Source organism: Onychomys torridus, chromosome 9 (assembly GCF_903995425.1).
Source record: "Onychomys torridus chromosome 9, mOncTor1.1, whole genome shotgun sequence".
In the NCBI taxonomy this organism is placed as follows: domain Eukaryota; kingdom Metazoa; phylum Chordata; class Mammalia; order Rodentia; family Cricetidae; genus Onychomys; species Onychomys torridus.
In genome coordinates, this window is record NC_050451.1 from 31,044,328 (window position 1) to 31,067,282 (window position 22,955).

Below are 22,955 nucleotides of genomic sequence, written 5' to 3' on the forward strand. Positions count from 1 at the left end.
TACAGATGCAGGCCACCATATCCAGCTTGTTAATGTGGGTTCCGGGCTCGCTCGGGTCATCAGGCTTATGCCGCACACACGTCTAGCCGCTGAGCCATGTCACTAGTTCTCACTTAGTATTTCGTGTCTGCGATGGCCTTAGGTAGCCTAAATCTCTTCCTCCTGCATTTTAGCTGAGTGGTCTTGGATTGGTTCCTTTCTTGTGTCTGCAACATCAGACCTGCCACGAACCACACAAGAGAGGCGGAATTCATTTTGGTTCATGGTCCTGGTGGTGTTAGTCCATGGTTGCTTGCCCCCATGTTTTGCGGCAAAACATAATGGTGTGAGGGGGACATGTGGCGGAGGACAGCTGTTTACTTAATAGGAAAGAGACAGAGAGAAAAGGGACTTCGGGAGGAGCTGAGGCATGGTGTGGATTGACCCTAAGGACATACTCCGAGTGACCTACCTCCTCTTAGAGTCCCCACTTCCAACTTTTCTCCACCTCCTGATAATGCTCTCACATTAGGAGTCAAAGGAAGACTTAACTTTAGATCAAGTCAGAGCTCTTACTATCTTACTGTCTCTAGAGCAGCGGTTCTCAACCTGTGGGTCACAACTCCTTTGGGGCATGATATCAGATATCCTGCATATCACATATTTATATTACCATTCATAACAGTAGCAAAATTACAGTTACGAAAGAGCAACAAAAATAATTTTATGGTTAGAGGTCACCAAAACATGAGGAATTGTATTAAAGGGGGCAGTATTAGGACTGTTGAGAATTACATCTCTAGAGACACTCTTCAGAGACACATCCACAGTTGTTACTAGTCAAGACATTCCTCAATTCAATCAGTCAAGTTGACAGTCAAGGCTAACCCCATGGCTGGGGAGATGGTTCAGCGGTTAGGAGAATGCACTGCTTCTGTGGGGGACCTGATTTGGCTCCCGGCCCTTGTCAGACAGTTCACAATCTCCTGTAACTCCAATTCCAGGGGATCCAATGCTTTTGGCTGCTGTGGCCACCCATGATTTGTTTTTAAGAAAGACCAGCCATCACAGCTCTACTACTGAGCCTTGTATGTGCAGGGTAAACACTCTGCCACTGTAATGGGCCTCTTGCTGGCCATGGATCTGAAGTGCTTTATACCTCTAGGTAAATTTTGGGAGGATTTTCTGTGTTTAGAAAGCACTGCTAAGGAAACCCACTGATGATTCAAGAAATCTTTACCCTAGCTTATCAGGAAGCTGAGTGCCAGGGGAAGAAGGCCCCCTTCGCTTTCAGGAGTGGCTGCCTTAGTTTGGAGCTGAGTCAGCGAGAGGCTTCCCCTTCAAAAGGCCATGGCCACAGATCTCTCTGTTCACAGGGAGCAGATGGAGTGCCAGCTGGAGAAGGAGGCCCGGTTCCGGCAGCTGATGGCCCACAGTTCCCACGATTCAGCCATCGACACAGACTCCATGGAGTGGGAAACAGAAGTTGTGGAGTTTGAGAGAGAGACGGTGAGCTGCCTTGGGTGGTTGTGCTAGTCCACTTTCTTGGTGTGATGGCTTTGAGAGAGCAGAGCATGGCTCTGTTGGGTCTTGTTTCATGGCTACCTCCACTGGGGTAGAATGTGTCTTTTCCCTGTAGCCATCTGTCCTGGCTGGGGTTGCTTTTGCTGTAATGAAATGCTATGGCCAAAGCACCTTGGGGAGGGGAGGAATGATTTGCTTTGCGCTTCCACATCTTTGTTCATCATCGAAGGAACAGGAAAACAGGGCAAGAACCTGGAGATAGAAGCTGATGCAGAGGCCATGGAGGGGTGTTGCTTACTGCCTTGCTATCCATAGCTTGCCCAGTCTGCATTCTATGTAACCCAGGATCAGCAGCCCAGGGGTAGCCCCACCCACAATGGGCTGGGCCCTCCCACATGAATCACTAATTAAGAAAATGCCCTACAGGCTTGCCTCTGGGCTGACCTTATGGAGGCATTTTCTCAGTTGAGGTGCCCATCTTTCAAATGACTCTAGTCTATGTCAAGTTGACATAAAACTAACCAGCACACCATCCAAGCCGGGTTACATCACTCCTGTGTCTCATGGTGGTGCTGACAAATCCCATGGCAAGCAGGGGCCCCAGTAGAGGACCAGGGGCCACACTGACAGGAGTATCTGCAGTCACTAGAATCAGGTGCAGCTGGCTGTTCATACACATCCCACTCAAGGACTGAGTGCCTGGCTTGGGGTCCAGGGCTTTTCTCCTCCCTGCTTGGTGAAGACCTGCTGGTGCTGTTTTTACAGGAGGATGTTGATCTGAAAGCACTTGGCTTTGACATGGCAGAAGGTGTGAACGAGCCTTGTTTCCCTGGGGACTGTGGCATATTTGTTACTAAAGTGGACAAAGGAAGCATCGCTGACGGTCGCTTAAGGTAAGAGCTGAGGAGGCCCACCCCTGGAGGGGAAGAGGGGCCCTCCCTCCCAACATAAAGCACCCCAAGGAAGACAGATGGCAACGAAGTGAGCATGTCCTACTATCCAAGACCTCACAGAGCTGTCTAAAGCCCTAGGGCTTAACTGGGATGATCTTGAAGGAAACTGCCTCTTGGGTCCCCCTGAACCTGGCTTTTCACCAGGTACCAGGGGCTGGGTTTTGCTTCTCTGGGTAGCACAGGGCTCAGGTAGTATGTGATGAGAGTCAGAAGTGGCACTGCCTGCTCATTCCATGAAATAGTGACAACGATAAAGTGATACACCACCCTAACTACTTGCCAAGTACTGGTGTGAGCACACTGTATCATTTAATCATTCGTCTTTGGAATTCTTTGAGGCAGGTGCAGATACTGTCTCACCTTCAGATAAGGACCCTTAAGACATCAGGGCTAGGTTCCACAGCTACTAAGTGGCAGAGTCAGGAGTTGAAGCCAAGCTGTCTAATGCCAGCACCTGTGAGTTTCACAACTGTATACCCTGGAGGCAGAAACCTTCACGAATGTGGATGCAGGGAACCTGCTCGATGGTATCTGAACTTGTAAATGGGCATGGTAGTGAGTGGCAGCTACAGGCCCCAGGGTCTGAGTGGGTGCCTGCCTGGCCTTGTCCCTCCTCAGGGTCAACGACTGGCTGCTGAGAATTAATGACGTGGACCTCATCAACAAGGACAAGAAGCAGGCCATCAAGGCACTCCTCAATGGAGAGGGAGCCATCAACATGGTCGTGAGGCGGAGGAAGTCCCTGGGTGGGAAGGTCGTCACTCCTCTACACATCAACCTTAGTGGACAGAAAGGTAATAGTAGGCCTGCCGATAAGGCTGGCATCCTCTCTGCTGGAAAGGGATTGTGTGTGTGTGCAGGATCATCATGTCTTTGGGGATGCCTGTTGATGGTGTCTTAATGCCGCCCAAGTGCTCCCCTGGTGGGAGGTCCTATGGGTCCCAAGTGTCCGACTCACCAGAGAGGGTATGATGAGCCCTGTGGTGGGAGTGTCACAGAGTGGGATTCTTCGGTCCCTTTTGTAAATTTAGTCAGCAGAATTGGGATGGGACAGCCAGGCCAGGTCATCTAGTGTCTTCCTGTGGCTTGCAGACAGTGGCATCAGTTTGGAGAATGGAGTGTACGCTGCTGCTGTGGTACCCGGAAGCCCTGCTGCCAAAGAGGGGTCTCTCGCCGTGGGAGACAGGATTGTTGCGGTGAGTCTCCAGAACAGAGCAAGCTGTCTGCTACACACAGACATTGCACCATGTGGTGTTGCACCGTGTGAACATTAAAAAAAAAAACAACAAAAAACCCCAAAAGCTTTCTCCTAAAGAAAGTGCTGAGATACTGCAGCAGTGAATGCTGTAGACAGTCTAGGAGGGAGGTGGGAATCATTTCTGTTGCTCCCTAACACTGATAGCAAGAGTATCTCTTATACATTCCTCAATGTGTGAGTTTTCCAGACAGTCTTCCAAGAATGAGTATCTATGTGGTTTGCTTTTCTAATTGTGTGTGTGTGTTTTCTGAGAGAAGATTAAGCAATCTTCCTGCCTCAGAGTCATTGTCCGTTTTAAACATCTTTTTTTTAACTGAACAGTATGCTTATTCTTTTAGCTTACCCCTCCCCCATTATCAATATAAAACCTGTTTGCTGTAAAATGGTCAAGTGATTTAAAACACACACACACACACACACACACACACACACACACACATGGACACGGACACACACACGGGGGCACACACACGGGGACACACACACACACATACACACACGGACACGGACACACACACATACATGGACACACACACACACACACACACACACACCCATAGAGCAAAATGTAGTCATTCTCCTTCTTGAATCTACTCCTGGCGATCTGTCCCCGCATGGAAGGTGCCTGCAGCCTAGATCTCATGTATGTCTTCTGGCGTTTGTGTTTAAACACGGCAATGGGATCTACAGTTTGCATTCTGCATTAAGGGTGGCTTTCCAAGTCAGTCTTCATTAACAGTACCTACCTCATGAGGCTGGGCTGCTTGGCTATGCATACTTAGAACTGTCTCCTTCCAACGGCCATCTGAGCTGTTATCACCATCTGCTGTTGTATGAAGGCCTGCAGTGAACTTCACCTTAGTACAACTACTTCTGGACCCCTTCATCTCTGCACTCAGTGAGAAATGTGGGCATTAGCTGAGTAACAGAGTTTGTATATGTCAGTCTTTGGACCAACCCACTGAGGTGGAAAATGTATGTACCTTTTCATGGCACATGTGTGAAATTCCAGTTGTACAAAAGGCAGTAGTGATAGCATGTCATCTGGTTCTGGACCTGTCTATGAATTCCCATTCTGACAGAAACCATGATTAATAATTTACCATGTTTACTTCCAGAAATGTTTCAAGCATGATCTCTGGTTTTGTTTTGTTTTATAGCTCATTTGGAACTATAATATCCTCAATTTGTTCATCTTGCATTTCTTTTTGACTGCATGTCTGAGAGAGATTAATGTCTTTTGATCTGCCCATGGTTCCTTCTGAATTAATTAATCAATCAAGGATGTTGGGGATGGAACCTAGGGTATAGAATGTCAGGTGTGCTAGGTAAGCTCTCTACACTTCATCCCCCATGTGGCTCCTCAGGGGTAACAGTTAATGCTACAAACCTGGCCAGTGTGGGCATCTTTGCATTTACAAGCAGTGCTAAGTGGCTGCCAGTAACCCCCTCATGGGGTCTTCCAGAGAGTGCTGTGGAATACATTCCTGGGTGGGATTCCCTGAGTCAGAGTGCATAGGCACTGTATGAATACCTATGCTGCTGTGGCCTATGTTCCATAAGAGTCATGAGTCTTGTCACCCTCACGAGTGCCTGATGGAAAGAGCCAATCGCTGTGAGATTTGAGAGCTTAAAAACAGCACGGTCACATGCAAATGTCTTAAAATTGGAGACAAAGTACAAGGAAAACACATTAGTTGCCTATCCCAATATAATTACATCCTGTAGATACTTTCTTTTTCGCTTTTGTGTGTGGAGGTGGTAGCGTGTGTGTGTGTGTGTGTGTGTGTGTGTGTGTGTGTGTGTGTATGTGTGTGTGTGTGTTCATATGGGTACATGTATGTAGTATGTGCAAATATGTGTATGCATGTGTTCCAGTGCATGTGGAGACCAGAGGTCACCCTTGAGAGCTGTTCCTCAACAAACACCCATCTTTTTTTGTTTTTTAGTTGTTTTAAATAATATCATGTGCAGCATTGCGAGGGCACAATGAACACTGTGATGTCACAGTGGAGCACTGTGATGTCATAAGAAATTTGTCATGTCTTGACACAACTGATCCTTGTGATAGGACAATGCACCATTTTGATAACACAACCGAGCAGTGCTGTATAGCATTGTGGTAGTGTAGTAGAGTACTGTGAAAACACAGTAGAGCATTGTGATGGCAGGATGGAGCAGTCTGATATCACAGCAGAGCTGCAGTGTCATAGGTTGTGACAGCAGCACGGAGCATTGTGATGCCACTGGAACAATGTGATGCTTCGGTGGATCTGTGACAACACTGTGAACCATTGGAAGCACAGCAGAAGAGTGGTATGAGGGGTACCATGTAGTATTTTGTGGGCCCAGAGTAGCACTGTGATGCCACACTGAACTGTGCTGTAATAAGGTAGTACTGTCCTGGCACAATTGAGCATTTGCATGGCTATGTGTTGTATGAGACTTAAAAAAAAAAATCTTATTTATTCTTTGACAGTTGCACACTTGTATACAATGTATCTTGATCCCCTCCTAATTCCCCTGCCAACTCTCAACCTTTACTGCAACTGCCATGTCATGTTCAGAAGACAGCTCTTCACAGAACTTCTCCCCATCCTTCCTGTCCCCTCTTTTCTATGTTCTCTGCGCCTTGGACAGTTGATACAGATGCTCAGTTTAGGACCGAGCACTCATCAGTCACTAGCTCCACACTTTGGTTAGTTATGAGTCAGTGCATTAACCAATGGCCATGGCAGAAAGAGGCTTCTCTGGCTAAGGTTGGAAGCCCCACAAATCGATGGATAGAAGGTAGTTTAACAACATGGCCATTTAGCAAGACAACAGACTCCAGAGCTGTGGGATTTGACCAGGGTTACAATATGAGGCATGAAGTCTCTCCTCGGGCGCAGACCTCCAATTCAGTAGAAAGCATTTGATTATCCCCATAACCTTCATGCCACGGTTCCACCACTTGTTTTGTCCACCCATACATGGTACCTCTGTTCAGACTCACAAATCTATAAATTAGCTCAGAGAGTAATGGATTTCCGTAAGAGGTTCTGGTTAACTCACCTCTCCCCTATCTCCTTCTAATTTTCCCCGGGCCTTTAATCCCCCTTTACCTGTCCTTTGAGATGGAATCTCTCACTGGCCTGCTTTTTCCAAATAGACTGGGTTGTTGGGCAGAGAATTCCAGAGACCCGCCTGTATCAGCTTCCCTAGCACCCATATGACCAGGATGTGTTGCCTACCAAGCTTTCTACGTGGGTTCTAGGAGTCAAACTCAAGGATGCATGGCAAGGACTTCACCAGCTGAGTGCTCTCCCCAGTTACCCCCTTTTTAAACTTTTGACTCTGAAAGAATTGTAGAATCAAAAGAAGTGTAAAGATAGTGCGGGAGGCCTGATGCACCCCCCCATCCTCCATCTCCCACCTAAAGGCAGCAGAGTGACACTGGGGTGGTGTGTGCATAGTTCTGGTGGTGTTATCACAAGTAGCTTTGTGTAAACATTGTAGTCACATAGAGAACCATTGCTTCATCATACATGCTTCCTGTCTGTCCTCTCTTTCTAGATCTCCCCCTCTGCCCTCCCTACACACACAGTCTCCTACCTAGCAGTGGAGTTGTACTTGTATGAATGACAACGTATAGTATGTGACTCCTTCAAGGGCTTCACTCAACATGATCCCATGAGAGCTTCCCAGTGTTCTTTGTCCCACTAGTTCTTGTCATTGCCAAGTGTTTCCCCGTGGGTCAGGTGCACCACGTCGTAGACATTCATATGCCCTTTTTGAGAAGGTTTGACCATGTCTGCAAGGGATGAGGACAGATTCCAGGAGAGGGTGTTGATTCTTCTTTGACGATGGCAGTGCTTCATTCCATGTGGTACTTACTACTCACAAAGGCTTCTCATGGCCATGGTCTCCTTTCCATTCTCCACCCACCTCCGATAGGCAGATGTATTTCCTGGCCACCCACAAATGAAGGAGTGGGCTGCTGTCACACAGCAGACTGTCTCCCTGGGGTCCTCCATGTTCTGGTCCAGGGTGATGTTAAGATTGTATTCCACTTGCTTCAGAGGTCCTTATCTGGCTCCAGGTGCTGCTGGGTAGGGCCTTTCTTCGCTTTGCTAACCCCTGAGTTTGGCTCCTTATATAAACAGTCCCAGGATTGACAGGTGGGCCTAGCCCCTGACCTGGCTTCCTGGGAGCCCGAGGCTAGCCCATCAATAGGCCTGACCAGTTCTCTCTTTGGCCCTAGATCAATGGTATTGCACTGGACAATAAATCTCTGAATGAATGTGAATCTCTGCTGCGGAGCTGTCAGGACTCCTTGACCCTCTCCCTCCTGAAGGTGGGCACTGGGCACTTCCACCACTGTTGGGAGGGTGAGAAGAGTCTCAGCTCCATACCCCTGAGCTGTTTCTAAAGGGCACCAGGAATTTTGGGGAAAATGTATGGATTTGAAATGCAGGTATAGGAAGCCTGATAGGTTGAAGAACAGTACTGTTGAGAATAGTTGGGCACATTTCAGTCTCTGGGCAGTCTGATGGCCCTGGAGATGGTTAGCTTCCTTAGGCCTGGCAGTGGCCTTGGAGTTCAGAGAATGGCTGAATGTGGTGGTACACTCAGAAGTTCTTAGCCGGGGAAATACCAAGATATGTGTGACTTTCTGGTGTTCTTCAATGTCAGCATAGACAAAGATGCTAAAGAGTATTAAATCTGGTGAGTGGGTTTATGGGGGGTACTCATTATACTTCTATATCAATTTTTCCTCATAGTTGAAAAGATTAATAATAGAAATTTAGGTACATGGGTCCAGCCAGTTCACTAAGAGATGCTTTCTAAGTTACTTTTATTAATTAATAGATGTTGGGGGACTGTTTTAAGTCTACAGAACATCTGGGCTGGCGGATTGTTTTCATGTGACCGCTCACATGAGCCCTGTAGCCTAGGTTTCCCCTGGTATTGCCACCTTACCTTTGTGTGGTCCATTTGGTACAAATGATGAGCCATCATGGCTGTATAGCTTACCGGGGGTTCACTATTGATACTGTGTATTCTGTGAGTTTGGACAAATGTATACTAATACGTGGTCATCATTAAAGTACCCTACAGGTAGTGTCACTGCCCTAAAAATCCCCTGTGTCCTAGGTCATTGCCACTTCTCCTCAAGCCTCTAAGAACCACTGATCCTCCTACTGACTCCAGAAGTCTGTCTTTCAGAACCCTCACGTAGCTGGAGCTGCTTCACATAGGCTTGCTCACTTGCACACAGTCCTTTCTGTGTCTTTTCCTGGTGTCTGTGAGCTCACCTCTTAGCCCTGGTTAGTTTCCCGTTGCCTGGGTTACCATGAATAATTTATTTTTATGCTTAATGATTCTTACACAGTGTGCAGGCGGCTGCAGATAGGTGCTCAAGGTCAACAGGGTTTTACTGCTTTTGTAAGTTTTGCATACTTGGCCCATGAGAAAGCTTCACTGTTAGACAATAATATGTACATGCATCTGTGTTTGCCCTCCGTGTGTTTGTCTCTCAAGGAGCTGTAGCCGTTCCTTTCCATCACTCCTTTCTGGGGATGGTTTCTGATGTCAGTTGTAAGCGATGATGTCTCACCTTCTCTTTCTCACCCCTCTGCATCCCTGGCTCAGGTGTTCCCCCAGAGCTCCTCGTGGAGTGGCCAGAACATCTTCGAAAATATTAAGGACTCAGACAAGATGCTGAGTTGTCGCTCCCATGGCCCAGAGGTCCAGGCACATAACAAACGGAACTTGTTACAGCACAATAACTCCACGCAGACTGACATCTTCTACACAGATGGGCTGGAGGACAGGAAGGAGCTGGGTGCCCCTGGGGGCAGTAGTTCTTTTCTGCACAAACCTTTCCCTGGAGCCTCGTCTCCAGCCTCCCCTCAGGCCTGTCCTAGCACCTCTGAGCGTAGTCTGAACTCATTCCGCTCTGATGCCTCTGCTGAACGTGGCTACGGGCTGGTGGACGTGCAGAGCCAGCGGCCACTGCTGTCTTTTGAGACTGACGTGGGCTCCTGTGGGGTAGTAGAGGCTCCCCTGGACAAGGTAGAGCCCGATGGCTCCAACAGTGGTGGGACCTGGCCCAAGGCTGTGCTTGGCTCCACCTCAGGGCCTGAGAAGCTCTCCGTGTACAAGAAGCCCAAGCAAAGGAAGTCCATCTTTGACCCAAATACTTTCAAGCGCCCACAGACGCCTCCCAAAATAGACTACCTGCTTCCAGGCCCTGGGCTTGCTCACTCCCCCCAGCCCTCCAAAAGGGTAGGGTCTCTGACACCCCCGAAGCCTCCCAGGAGAAGTGACTCTATCAAGTTCCAACACAGGCTGGAGACCAGTTCTGAGTCAGAGGCCACTTTGGTGGGCAGCTCACCTTCCACCAGCCCTCCAAGTGCCCCACCCCCCGGCATAGACCCCGACGAACCCATGCATGCTTCACCCACTCGCAAGGCCAGGGTCCGCATCGCCTCCAGCTACCATACTGAAGGGGATGGAGACACCTCCTACCTGCCTGCCAAAAAGTCCTGTGATGAGGACCTCACCTCCCAGAAAGTGGATGAGCTGGGACAGAAGCGGCGCAGGCCAAAGTCTGCCCCTAGTTTTCGGCCCAAGATCTCTCCAGTAGTGATCCCTGCTCAGTGCCTGGAGGTAGAGGTTCACGTGGGGCTGGAGCAGCTGGGGTGGGAGCCTGCAGAGTAGCCTGACACAGTTTCCTAGGCTTGTATGGAGCTGGTACCTTTGCTGGTGGATAGGGTGGCAGGTGGATGTCAGTGAGCAACAGTCCTCTGTTGGGAAAGCATCACGAGACATGCATGGTAGTGGGAAATGACACCAAGAGAATACTTACCTGAGAATAATATTTGCTTTGCTTGTTAAAGAAGTTTTTGAAGGGGTTGGGGATTTAGCTCAGTGGTAAAGCACTTGCCTAGCAAGCACAGGGCCCTGGGTTCAGTCCTCAGCTCCAAAAAAAAAAAAGAGTTTTTGAGCTTCTTTAAAAAAAAAAAGCTAAGTGACATATTTGCCCAAGAAAGGTTGGAGGAAATGAGTGGTGCGCTTGACATTGGCTACAGGGTAGACTAGCTGTGTGTGCTGAAGTTTGCAGAGGGAGATTGCTGAGAAATGAAACTCCTGGGGCACAGTGCACACTGCTCACTGTGCATCCTGTTGCAGTCATGTGTTCTCATCTTCCACTCCCACAGTCTGTTTCTTTGAAAGGCAGATTCTAACAGCAACAACAAAAACAGGTGGTGGTGGCATACACCTTTAATCCCAGCACTTGGGAGGCAGAAGCAGGCAGATCTCCACGAGTTCAAGGCCAACCTGGTCTGCAGAGCAAGTTCTAGAAAACAGATAAGGCTACCCAGAAACCCAGTAACCCTGTCTTGGGAAAAAAAGGAAAGGAAAGGAAAGAGAGATAGAGATAGCTAGCTAGCTAGCTAGCTAGGTAGATAGATAGGTAGATAGATAGGTAGGTAGATAGAGACAGAGACAGGCTTGACTTTGGCTTCCAGGTGTCAGGTAATGTGAATGGTCACTAGCCTGAGTGGAAGAAGCTGGTGCGTGAAGTCAGTTGTTTGCAAACGTACTAAATATTCACTTTCCTTAGCAGACATGCTCACCTTTGATTCTGCAGGAACAGGAGTGTATTCCAGCCAGCGGAGAGCTCTCCCCAGAGGTCCAGGAATGGTCCCTGTACTCACCAGGGCACGCTAGCCGTCATGGCAACCCCCCACTCTACCCCAACCGGCCATCTGTGGGTAAGCTGCTGGGACAGGAATTGGGAACACCATTATTGTGGGTTCACAGGGATGTCCAATCTTTGGAAAGAGGGGATATTGTCACATGTATTCAACCCATAATTGCTGCCCTTTCTGTGACTGTTGACCCCATCTCTGGATGTGTCATTTGCTCTTTACAATGAATCAGTCCTTTCTTGTGGTTGGGGAAAGGCCACTAGTCAAAACCAAATGGCAAATTGGTAGCTAAAAGTCTCTACCTAGAATCCTTTTTCCCTAAGACTGAGACTGCCTGGTGTTTGCGGGAGGGTGTGCCCAGCCCAGGGCTGTTTAGGTGTTTTGGAACCACTGTCCTGACCCAGCCCATTTCTAGGCACTGTCCCCCGGAGTATGACCCCCAGCACCACTGTGAGCTCCATCCTTCGGAACCCCGTCTATACTGTGCGCAGCCACAGGGTGGTTCCCTGTGGTTCTCCACCCGTGTCCCGTGACGCCAGCCACCAGGGCTTGTCTCCCAGGTATGCTAAGGCAGTGAAACTTTGCTGTGTACCAGCTGTCCAGTCTCTTGCTTGGAGAGATACTGCAGCATAGAGGCCTGTAGACAGAAATTCCTCTTAGCTAGCTGGGAAAGGGCTGAGGGAGCAGTGCTCGACTTAGAGAATGCTGTGTGAACTCACTGGTATTCAGAGGATAGTGATGGCAGGTCTGGTGCCAGTGCTGAAATTTCAGTAGAGACATTTTTCTGATTAGGTAGAATACCACTTAATATATTAAAAAAGAAACCTGAAATTAAGGGGGGAGGGGGGTCAGGATCACCCTTATTCATTCATTTTTTAATGAGCACCTACTATGTTCCAATGGCTATTCTGGTTTTGAGGACAGACAGTGATAAACTTGAAAGGCTCTCCATTCATGGGGCTTTGTGTTCAGTGCAGGAGTGCAGACATCTGAGAATAGGACAGTGATAACATGTGATGCTGAGTGGCTCTGAGTCAGAGAAACAGGGTGACAACTGGGCTGTGATTGGAAAGAGGGCTCTAGGAAACTGAGTGGTCACAGAAGGTATTGTGGCACACAGGCAGCTGTCGTGACTAGAGGAACGATAAAGACCCGCTGTAGGGGCTGGGATGTAGCTCAGTGACAGAGCACTTTCCTACACACATAAGGCCCTGGGTTTCCCTCAATCTGAAAGGAAGAAAACAACAGTAACCATACAAAATTTGGGGAGGAGCCTCTGGAAGGAGGGCTGCCGGGGTCTGAGGGCTGGGTGTCTGGGTGCATGGGGGAGCTCAGCATGGGCCAGTGCATCAGTGGGAGGCCCAGACTAGGACACAAACTCCCAGAGACTACAGGGGAGAGCACTAGGGAGTTTTAAGCAGGGAAGAGATGTCAGCATTACACAACCTAAACCACCTGCTTGGGACTAACTGCATGCCAGCCGGATGTGGGTGGTCTCTGGGTTCTGTCCACTAGCTCCAGTTTCCTGGGCATGCTGTTCTGAGTGAGCCATAATGTCACTCGCTCTCTCCAGGACCCTCGGTGAACATCCACCCTCCTCTCCCACCCCCCATACCATTTTCCTAGGCCTACACAAGGTAGAACCGTGTTTCCTCTGCCCATCCAACTCCAGTCTTGGCCCTGTGTGCCCCCTCTATGGCCCACAGGTCCATAGATGCCATCTATGAGAAGTGACTAGGGTCAGGCCGCTCACTGTGTTTCCCCCTTTGGTCATGTCTGGTCTTAGTCCTTCTCCAGGGCCCCTCACCTCTCTGATTCACTCACAGTGTCCAGCACCAGGGACGCCTCAGCCTGGACCTGAGTCCCAGGGCCTGCAGCGACTACCCCGACATGAGAGCCTCCCAGGGTTCCAACTCCCTGCCCTCCAGTGCCCGTCTTGGTAACTACCCCTGGTGCTTGCATTTTCACAACCAGGTCTCTGGGTAGGCTGCCCACGTGACTCCTTTCCCTCCAGAAGCTGAGCTCAGCTCCCTGCCCTGAATGGCTGATACCTCGTGACCCTTCTGGCATACCTATGTTTTCAGAACCACTGCCTTCTTGCCCACAGGCTCCATGATGGTTGCATGGTTGTTTCAGGTGACCTCTCGGTTGGAGTCTTGTTTCCTGACCCTGAGTTAGTCCATCTTGGGTGTGCTATATGGATACACACTTGGGGGAAATGTCACTCTGAGGGGAGTGTTGTGTTGCCTGGTAACAAGACCCTGGGAGGAGTTGTCAGGGCTTCAGAGACAAGATGGAGCATCTGCTGTAGCAGTTAGGTTACTGTTGCATTTGGGGGCTTGAACAAGGCATATGCTCCTGTTCTGGAGCATCCTGGGCCTACTAAGTTCCTTCCAGCATGAGGAGCCAACTGTCTGCTTCTCTGTAGTTCTCCGTGGATCTTTTCCCTCAGGAATATCTAACAGGCTTTCTGTGTTACTGGATTGACTGCTGAGAAGTGGTGAGGACTGAGGGCTGTCTAGTCACAAGGCCTGACGCTGTGTCTCCTCTTGGGACAACAGGGTCTTCCAGTAACCTGCAGTTCAAGGCAGAGCGGATTAAGATCCCATTAACACCAAGATATCCCCGGTCTGTCATGGGCTCTGACAGAGGTAAGAACTGGGCATTCGCTCCTGTGCCCGCTCCCTTGGGTTCCTCTCATTATCCCAGTGGGTTGAGGAAGGTTAACGAGCCTAGCCCTCATCTGTCGCTGTGGGGACAGGAGGCAGTGTGGACGCTGTCATTCAGGCCCAGGTCACATCCGGGTGGCAGATGAGTCATGCCACCTTCTCTTCCGGCAGGTTCATTGTCACATTCTGAATGCAGCACTCCTCCCCGGTCCCCGCTGAACGTTGATACCCTGTCCTCCTGTAACCAGCCTCAGACCTCAGCCTCCACATTGCCCAGAATTGCTGTCAACCCCACTTCCCATGGGGAGCGGAGAAAGGACAGGTGAGTGTTAATGAGCTCCTGTGGCTGGGCCAACCCAGGGGACTTCACATCTGCTCTGGGGATGGGGCGGTCCAGAGTGCATGATGCAGACTGTAGAAACAATTGGAGCTGGAGACCGAGCAGGTCAGATATGCATGGCAGGGGTAGAGCAAGGTGGGCTGTCCCCCAGCAGTGACCAAGCAGGATGCTAGAGAAGGCCTGGTGGTGACAAGGATATTGAGGTGCTGCTTCCTGCTTGCCAGACTCATTTATGCACTGTTATAAGTCAGCTGCATGAGTGTTCCGACAAGAGTAGACTGTGTCCAAATCACCTGAGTTCTGTGGATGCAAACTCAGTGACTGGCTTGATCCATCTAGAACCAGGACTCATTCTTATCCCTTAATCTTTGGTCCTGAGTATAGTTCTCTGCATTTCTTGGTTCTTTTGCTCTACCCTAAATTGTTTTTTTTTTCCCCCTTTTGAGAAATGAAATGCACATAGGCAGATCTCTGTGAGACAGCCACGGCTACATAGTGAGGCCCTGCCTCAAGAAACCTAAATAAATAAATTAGATCCTATTTGATTTGAAAATCTGAACTTGTAAGAAAAGAAACCCAGTGAGTATTATTAACCTGAGAGCCCAGGAGAGCAAATGTATCTAAGCCCAGGACCCTGTCGCAGGGCATCAGCTACAGGACCTAGGGCAGTGTTCAGGGGTTGTTTCTGGGTGACATAGATGGGAACGTGGAGGGGTGGCTTTGCTCAGCTCTAGCTCTGGCTTCTGCAAATGAAGTGTATCCACATTGTCACGTGAGTCACACACCCTATCAGCTTCCTGCTTTGGATGAGAGCCAGGTGTGAGCAATTCCTGCCCTGCTGGGGCTTACAGTCCAGCTAGAGATGAGTTTAGCCCATGTGGCCTGAGCAACACCTTCCCAATTAAAGGGAGTCTCCTATCCAGAACCCGGAGTTCCCTTTCATATAGTCATGAGAGAAAACTGGGGAAATGGAAATCAGGAAACCCTGATTCAGAGGGTCATTTGGAAGTTTCCTGGGTGTGTGTGTGTGTGTGTGTGTGTGTGTGTGTGTGTGTGTGTGTGTGAGAGAGAGAGAGAGAGAGAGAGAGAGAGAGAGAGAGAGAGAGAGAGAGAATGAGTGCGGGTGCCCTTGGAGGTCAGAAGGGGGTATCAGATCCCATGGCACTGGAGTTATAGGTGGTTGTGAGTGGCCCAGTATGGGTGCTGACAACTGACCTCAGATCCTAAAAGAACAATACACACTATTAACTGGGGAGTTATCTCCCCAGCTTCTTGGCTTTTATGTGATATTGTTAGACATGGTCACCCACTTTTGTCTTGAGCTGAACACACTATGTTAATGTGGACAGAGGAAAAGGTCCGTCACTGGGTGAGAAGGAAATTCGAATGGAAACTAGGCCTGCCCCCTCCCTTGTTCATTGTCCATCTTCTTAGGCTGAGCTACGAGGATGGTCTTCAGATGGTTGTCCGCAAGGGACCTTGGGACTCTACACTACCTGACACTCTAATACATGTTCAGTGGTGGAATTGATTGTATGCAGAAGCTAGAAGGTTAAGGGAAGACTTGTGGAGGAGCTGTTTGGGAAGTGAATCCACTGGGCGGTGGGTATCAGACAGTTTAAGAAGAATTTCATGGGACAGTGAGATGGCTCAGCAGATAAAGGCACTTGCTTCCGGGCCTGGTGACCTGAGTTTGATCTCCAGGACCTACGTGGTGGAAGGAGATAACCACCCCCACCCCACACGTGCACCACGGCATGCACATGTGTATGTGCACAGACATACACACGAATGAATAAATGCAAGTATAAAATCTTTTTTAAAATTGGGAGGGTGGGAGGAGACAGGCATTTTACCCTCTGCTATTCCAAGACACAGCTGTGGGGGCCCAGGCTGAGGTCTTCTGAGCTTGTGAATATTCTTTTTGCTCAGGCTGGTCATGACCAGGAACTTCCCATGGGCTTCAGAGGAGACCCATGAGGAAGGGTAATTCCCTTCCTCAGCCTTTGACTGAGACCGAGGGGCCCTGGGCTGGTGAAGCTGCCTCTGGGGGAGGGCTTGGCGGAGCCCTGGGTCTAATGTGCGAGTGTGTGGTCCTTCTCTGATGTCCCTTCTCTCCTAACTCTTGCCCATCAATGTATCTCTTCCACCACAGATCCCTTCTGAGGCTGCCCGTGGCCATTAGGCCCAGGTCCTCCTCGCTGAGGAGTCTGAGGTTGGCCTGACATGAGGCTCTCACATCCTTTCATGCCCTTGGATATGGGGGACAGCTCCCTGGCCAGTAAATGCATGGGCATACCCTTGCTCCATCAGTCCCCCAGCCCTCTTCTCATGGCTTATAGCTGCTTCATTTCCACCCTAGGGACCATAAATATAAGAACTCACTAGTCATATATCTTTTTGGAGGGGAGGGAGACTATAATTACAGAGCCATCTCTTTTTGCCAGTGGATGTCTTCAGAATCCCCTCCATGGGATAAGCATAGTGCATGTCCTGAGATGATCTTTTCATCAAATAAAAGTGTGTGTGTGTGTGTGTGTGTGTGTGTGTGTGTGTGTGTGTGTGTGTGTTTCCCATAGCTATAGTTCACATGAACCATTCTCTGTCTTTTCCATGTTTGTTTGGATGTGCTGTGCTTGTATTGCATGAAATTTCAGGAATGTATTCCTTTGTCCAGAGTTGATTGCCATTTCCCATCATTATCAGTATACCTGAGCTCTGGGCCTTCCTTCACACTCCTGACTTGCATGCCTGATCTCCACCTCCCCATTCTGTCCCCTTGGGTCTAAGTCCCTGAAACCTTTGGCTCTTTCTCCAGGCCTTATCTGGAGGAGCCACGCCACGTGAAGGTGCAGAAGGGTTCAGAGCCTCTGGGAATCTCCATTGTGAGTGGAGAGAAGGGTGGTATCTATGTCTCCAAGGTGACCATAGGGAGCATCGCCCACCAAGCCGGCCTTGAGTATGGGGACCAGTTACTTGAGGTAAGAGGAAGTGGTGGCCCTTCCTTCCTTCCTTCCTTCCTTCCTTCCTTCCTTCCTTCCTTCCTTCCTTCTCTAGTCTGTCTTGCCCTTCAAAGCAGTGTTCCCAAGTTCACGTTCACTACCTCAGTCATTGTCCAATCACTGAGTCCACTCTGGGCATCTTCCCAGTTCAATGGGATAAACCTGAGGAGTGCCACCGAGCAACAGGCCCGGCTAATCATCGGACAGCAGTGTGACACCATCACCATCCTGGCCCAGTACAACCCACACATTCACCAGCTCAACAGCCACTCCCACTCCAGGTGAGCTTCCAGGGCTGCCTCGGCTGGGGCGGGGAGAGAGGGGATTGTTTACCTGGTGCCAGTTCCAAGTTTTTGAGATCCTTCTAGTAAGGGAAGATGAAAAACCTTGAATTTTGGGCACGGGGTTCCCAGAGAAAAGATGTCTCTTCCTAAAGAGTACAGACAAGGGTGGGGTAGCTGCAGTAACCAACATCTCAGCCCCGGCACAGGATTCATACTCAGTGGTTGACTCTGTGTGTGAGCACGCACTGGACATCTGTCTGCCTGTACCTGCTCCTGAGCTGCCGCCCCCGGGTAGATGGCAGGAGGGGCTACATGTCCTGTAGAGCCACCACACATTGCTCAGCAGAGAAGACGAGAAGGGAAAGTGCCTTTGCATGTCTTTTGGACTGGACACCTTTGGAGAGGATCCCTGATTGGAGACAGATGGCAAAGTCCAGACTCCTCATGTGTCTGTCGTTCCATGTGTGAAGCTGGGTTTCCTGTTCACAGTCTGAGCCCGTTGCCACTGCAGCTGTGGTGGCTCTGGCGGCTTGGATATATCGTATTCCTTCTGTTTTCTGTTTTCTGCCTCCAGCTCCCACCTGGACCCTGCTGCCAACCCCCACTGTACTCTCCAGGGCAGCAGTGCAGTAACCCCAGATCATCCCTCTGTCATTGACCCACTGATGGAACAGGATGAAGGCCCTGGCACGCCCCCAGCCAAGCAAAGCACCCCCAGCTCCAGGTCAGCATAGGCATGTTGTGGGTCTCCGTTTGCCCAACTGCTCCAGTGGGCCAGAGCCTGCCTCAGATCTCTCTTTTGACCCCTCTCCTCTTTTCTTTCTCCCCGCTCTCCTCGCTTGCATTGCTCTCCATTTTCTGTCTTTACTTCTCCTGTTGGGTCTTCAGACCTCTCACCTTTTATCAGCGGGGAAGGCCCTGGGTCTCTGGGCAGCAGCGGCAGTGTGGAGGTTCGGCCAGGGCCCTGGCAGCTGTGTGTGAGCTCTGTGGCAGGGAGTGTTGTCAGCCAGGTCTGAACTTCTCCTGCCAGCAGACTGGGTCCTTAAGAGAAACGAGGGAAGGGAACAGGTCAGGAAGAGAAAGTGTTATGGGAGCTTTGTGCTAGCCTAGCCTACAATTGCCAAGTCTCCATAAAAGTCCCAGTGTCATGCAGATTGAGGCAGCTCTGCCTGGGGATCACACCCACTGGAACTCACCTGCAGGCAAATTGTCACCAGGGGTGGTCTCCATGGGCCTCTGGCTTCCTCACTCATGACTCATCAGTTTTGGGTTTTTTTTTTTCCATTAATTTATTTATTTTACATCTTGACCCCAGCCTCCCCTTCCTCCTCTCCTCCTCTCCTCCCTCCCCTCTTACACCCCCCTCCACCCCCCCCTTCCCTGGGAAGCAAGCAGGCAGGGATGCAGACCATGGCTCTCTTCCCTTATGCCTGACTCCTTGCACATGGTAAGGACTTCATTTTCCTTCTCAAAGGATTGTGGGAGATACCAGCAAGAAGACCCCTGAACCCCGCATTGTTTTCATCAAGAAATCCCAGTTGGACCTGGGGGTGCACTTGTGTGGTGGGAACCTGCATGGGGTGTTTGTGGCTGAGGTAGAAGATGACAGTCCTGCCAAGGGTCCCGATGGCCTCGTGCCAGGGGACCTCATCCTTGAGGTGAGTTCTGCCACTGTGGGTGCCAGGTCATGTTCATGTGGTATTAGCTTGTGTCCTCCTACATGACACAGGAGATGGGATTTCACTTCACCCAGCAGCTTGTCAAGGTGGGTTATTCATCTTGTAAATGAGGGATACTATCAGGACCCTGGGCAATGTGGCGGGTCACTGCGGCAACCCAAGGGCTTAACCTGGGCTCTGATCCTGAACAGCCAGAAGGAGGTGCCCAGTCTCATGAGCCATAGGTCTCTGAGCTGACTGAGTTGGCTCTCTTTCCCTCTCACTCTCTGGGTCTCCCACCCTGTGCAGGAGATAGGGTTACTATTGCTGTGATGAAACACCATGACCAAAGCAACTTTGGGAGAAAAGAGTTTATTTCGGCTCAGTAATACAGGTAACACTGTATTACTGAGGGGAGTCAGGGTAGAACAGGCCAGGAACCTGGGTGCAGGAGCTGATGCACAGAGGAGTACTGCTTACTGGCATGCTCAATCTGCTTTCTTATAGAATCCAGGACCAGCAGCCCAGGGAGGGCCCCACCCTCAAAGGGCTGGGCACTCCCCCATCAATCACTAATTAAGAAAATGCTCTACAGGCTTGCCTACAGCTCAGAAATTGCCTCATGGAGGCGTTTTCTTCTTTGAGGTTCCCACCTCCCAGATGACTCTAGCCTCTGTCAAGCTGACATATAATTAGCCCGTATAATGGTAAAGACATGGTTTCATAAGCAGAACGTAGAGCTCTTCATTGCTAGGAAGTTCCATTGGATCAAGTGGCCAGGAAATCATGTAGAGCATAGGCACTGGGGATACCAAGGTCGGTAGAGGGGAGGCAGGCAGAGTCTCAGACCAGGCCCGTCCCGGGACCTTGGGAGTACCCGAGCTAACCCTGCCACTGTCTTTCTGACCTTGGTACTCTTTCCCTGGTCAGTATGGCAACCTGGATGTGCGCAGCAGGACGGTGGAGGATGTCTATGTGGAGATGCTGAAACCTAAGGATCATATCCGCCTGAAGGTGCAGCACCGCCATGAGGATTTCAACAGAATCAAGGGCCTGCCTGGTGACAGCTTCTACATCAGGTGCCAGCAGGAAGGGTTAGGGCCAGGGGACGGGCTCTCTGTGGAAAGTTCATAGGGCAAATGGATTCCCTAGACTATTTGCCCTGAGGGCTCAGGCATCATTGGCATTGCTTTTGCCCATGTGAGATGCCCCTTTTTTTAGTGGGTGGAGGGGTCAAGACTGGGATTTTAAGATCTGGAGTTCCTTACTCTGTGGTTTGTGTACCTCCTGTGGCCTCTCCTGAGTCCCACAGAGCCCTCTGCAGTATGCATGGTGTCTGTAAGTCCTGTGGGAATCAGGATGTGGGGATGGCATCACCATCTTCCATAAGTGGTTCAGGACTCCTATCATGTCCTCCACGACCTGGGACCAGAGTAGATGAAAACACACATGAGTAACACTTCCCATTCTGCAGGTGGGAAGTGATATGTTTTCATCTTCGGGAGGTGCCAGTCTGCAGGAAGCAGCAGCTTGGGTTTCCCAGACAGGCGGATAGAAAATGTCCATTTGAAAGGATGGAGTGCAAGAAATCTTTCTTCAGTGGGGATGAGCCCTTAGTGTTAGGGAAGGAAAGGTGATATCTCCATCCTGCTCTGTAAAGTGTGTGAACGGGGCCTCTTCAGGATGCCCCGAAATCCTTTTCCGTGGTGTCTGGAGACAGCACAGACAGCTGCCTCAAGAGATGGGTGTGTGTTGTGACCCTCTCAACCTGTGTCATATCTGTTCCATGGTCCAGGGCCCTGTATGACCGTCTGGCAGAGGTGGAGCCTGAACTGAGCTTTAAGAAAGACGACATCCTGTATGTGGATGACACATTGCCCCAGGGCATGTTTGGGTCCTGGATGGCTTGGCAGCTGGATGAGAATGCCCAGAAGATCCAGCGTGGGCAGATTCCCAGCAAATATGTGTAAGTCTTCTCCATCTCCAGGCAGGGACCACAGGGGCCACCAGTTGGTATAGGACCTCCCAGAGTGACACTGGCCTGGGGGAACTGACTCCTTTGGGAACGAAGCTTCAGCACTGTGCATGTGGCCCAGATCACTGTCCAGAAAGCTGCTCCTAGATGAGCCAATGCATAGAAGCACCATGGTGAGTCAGGATAGAGAGTCATGACAATGTAATTCCCTTACCAGATGAGTCATCCCAATGATTCGGGGGCATGTACATTCATAGATGTGTGCAACCATTTCCATCATTATTTTATTTACTGATTTATTGAGATAGGGTCTCATATAGCCCAGGCTGACCTCAAATTTCCTGTCTAGCCAAGATGGCCTTGAACTGATTCTCCTGCCTCCATCTCTTTCATGCTCAAATAATAGGCATGTGCCACCACACCCAGTTTGTGTGCTAGGGATTGAACACAGGGCCTTGAGCATGCTAAGCAAGCACTTTACCAACTGGACCACATTCCCAGCTCCTTCAGAGTTAATTTTAAAGCATGTTCATCACCTCTGAAAGAAACCTTAGCTATTACCCTATGTCTGTTTTCTTTTGCTGTAACAAAATACTTGAGGCTGAGAAATTCACAAGAAAAAGAGGTTGTTTTTGGTTTTGTGAGGTTTTTTTTTGTTTTTTGTTTTTGGGGTTTTTTTATCTCTCAGTTCTGGAGGCTGAAGTGGGAAGTCAGGTGACTTCAATCTGTTCAGCATCTGATGAAGATCTCTTGGGCCACTTCACAGTATGGTCAGGAAGCAGAAGGAAGAGATCCTGTGGCAAGCTAGGAAGTGTCTTAGTGTTCTATTGCTGTGAAGAGATACCATGACCACAGCAACTCTTACAAAGGAAAACATTTAACTGGGGGCTTGCTTACAGTTTCAAAGGTTTAGTCTGTTGTCACAGCAGGGAGCATGGTGGCACACAGGCAGACATGGTGCTAGAGAAGTAACGGACAGTTCAACATCTGGATCTGCAGGCATTAGGAAAAGAAAGACTCTGGGACTGGCTTTGCCTTTTGAACCCCTAAATCCCACCCCTAGTGACACACTTCCTCCAATAAGGCCACACCTCTTAATCCCTCTCAAGTAGTGCCAGTCCCTGATGACCAACCATTCAGATCTATGAGCCCCTGGGGACCATTCTCATTCAGACCTCCACAAGAGTCAAGGAGGACTCCGGCCAGATTTGTTCTTTTTTAATAAACAACCATTGGAGGAAGTAACTGGGGTCCTGAGAGGACTTCATTGATCCCTTCTGAGGGCAGATACCTAACCAATCTCCAATTGTTAGGGTAGATGTCTAATTCAGTCTCTTAAAGACACCTCTGACTTAGTGGGGATTCAGTCTCCAGCAGTATGTGGACCCATAACCAAATCCCAGCACACTCTGTCACTTACGCCTCCAGCCCCAAGCCACTCATCTAAACTCAAAATCTGTAGGTTTCCCTTTAGACGTTTGATGCAAATACATGACATGGTTCACAGTCATCCAAACTGTTAGTGTCCATATCTTCCATGGCAGGCAGCACAGCTACCAGTGTTACTGGGCACCAGCTGCCTTGAGCTCGGTGTTGTGGTGGGAATTGACTTG

General features: G+C 49.7%; 1 protein-coding gene across 3 annotated transcripts in view; it reads left to right on the forward strand.

The window, feature by feature from the left end:
* The window catches only part of Dlg5 (discs large MAGUK scaffold protein 5), a 113,517-nt gene that overhangs the window by 76,287 nt on the left and 14,275 nt on the right, over positions 1-22,955 (forward strand). For 2 of the 3 annotated variants that reach the window (XM_036198779.1, XM_036198781.1), the window contains 18 exons: positions 1,356-1,488; positions 2,269-2,396; positions 3,075-3,250; positions 3,549-3,652; positions 7,958-8,050; positions 9,349-10,368; positions 11,354-11,477; positions 11,830-11,974; positions 13,241-13,353; positions 13,976-14,065; positions 14,255-14,405; positions 16,579-16,638; positions 17,242-17,404; positions 17,573-17,706; positions 18,284-18,433; positions 19,184-19,367; positions 20,298-20,446; positions 21,163-21,333. In XM_036198779.1, the coding sequence (XP_036054672.1) occupies positions 1,356-1,488; positions 2,269-2,396; positions 3,075-3,250; positions 3,549-3,652; positions 7,958-8,050; positions 9,349-10,368; positions 11,354-11,477; positions 11,830-11,974; positions 13,241-13,353; positions 13,976-14,065; positions 14,255-14,405; positions 16,579-16,638; positions 17,242-17,404; positions 17,573-17,706; positions 18,284-18,433; positions 19,184-19,367; positions 20,298-20,446; positions 21,163-21,333 (3,288 nt within the window). The remainder of the gene's footprint in view (positions 1-1,355; positions 1,489-2,268; positions 2,397-3,074; positions 3,251-3,548; positions 3,653-7,957; positions 8,051-9,348; positions 10,369-11,353; positions 11,478-11,829; positions 11,975-13,240; positions 13,354-13,975; positions 14,066-14,254; positions 14,406-16,578; positions 16,639-17,241; positions 17,405-17,572; positions 17,707-18,283; positions 18,434-19,183; positions 19,368-20,297; positions 20,447-21,162; positions 21,334-22,955) is intronic. The other variant, XM_036198780.1, reaches the window with a different exon arrangement.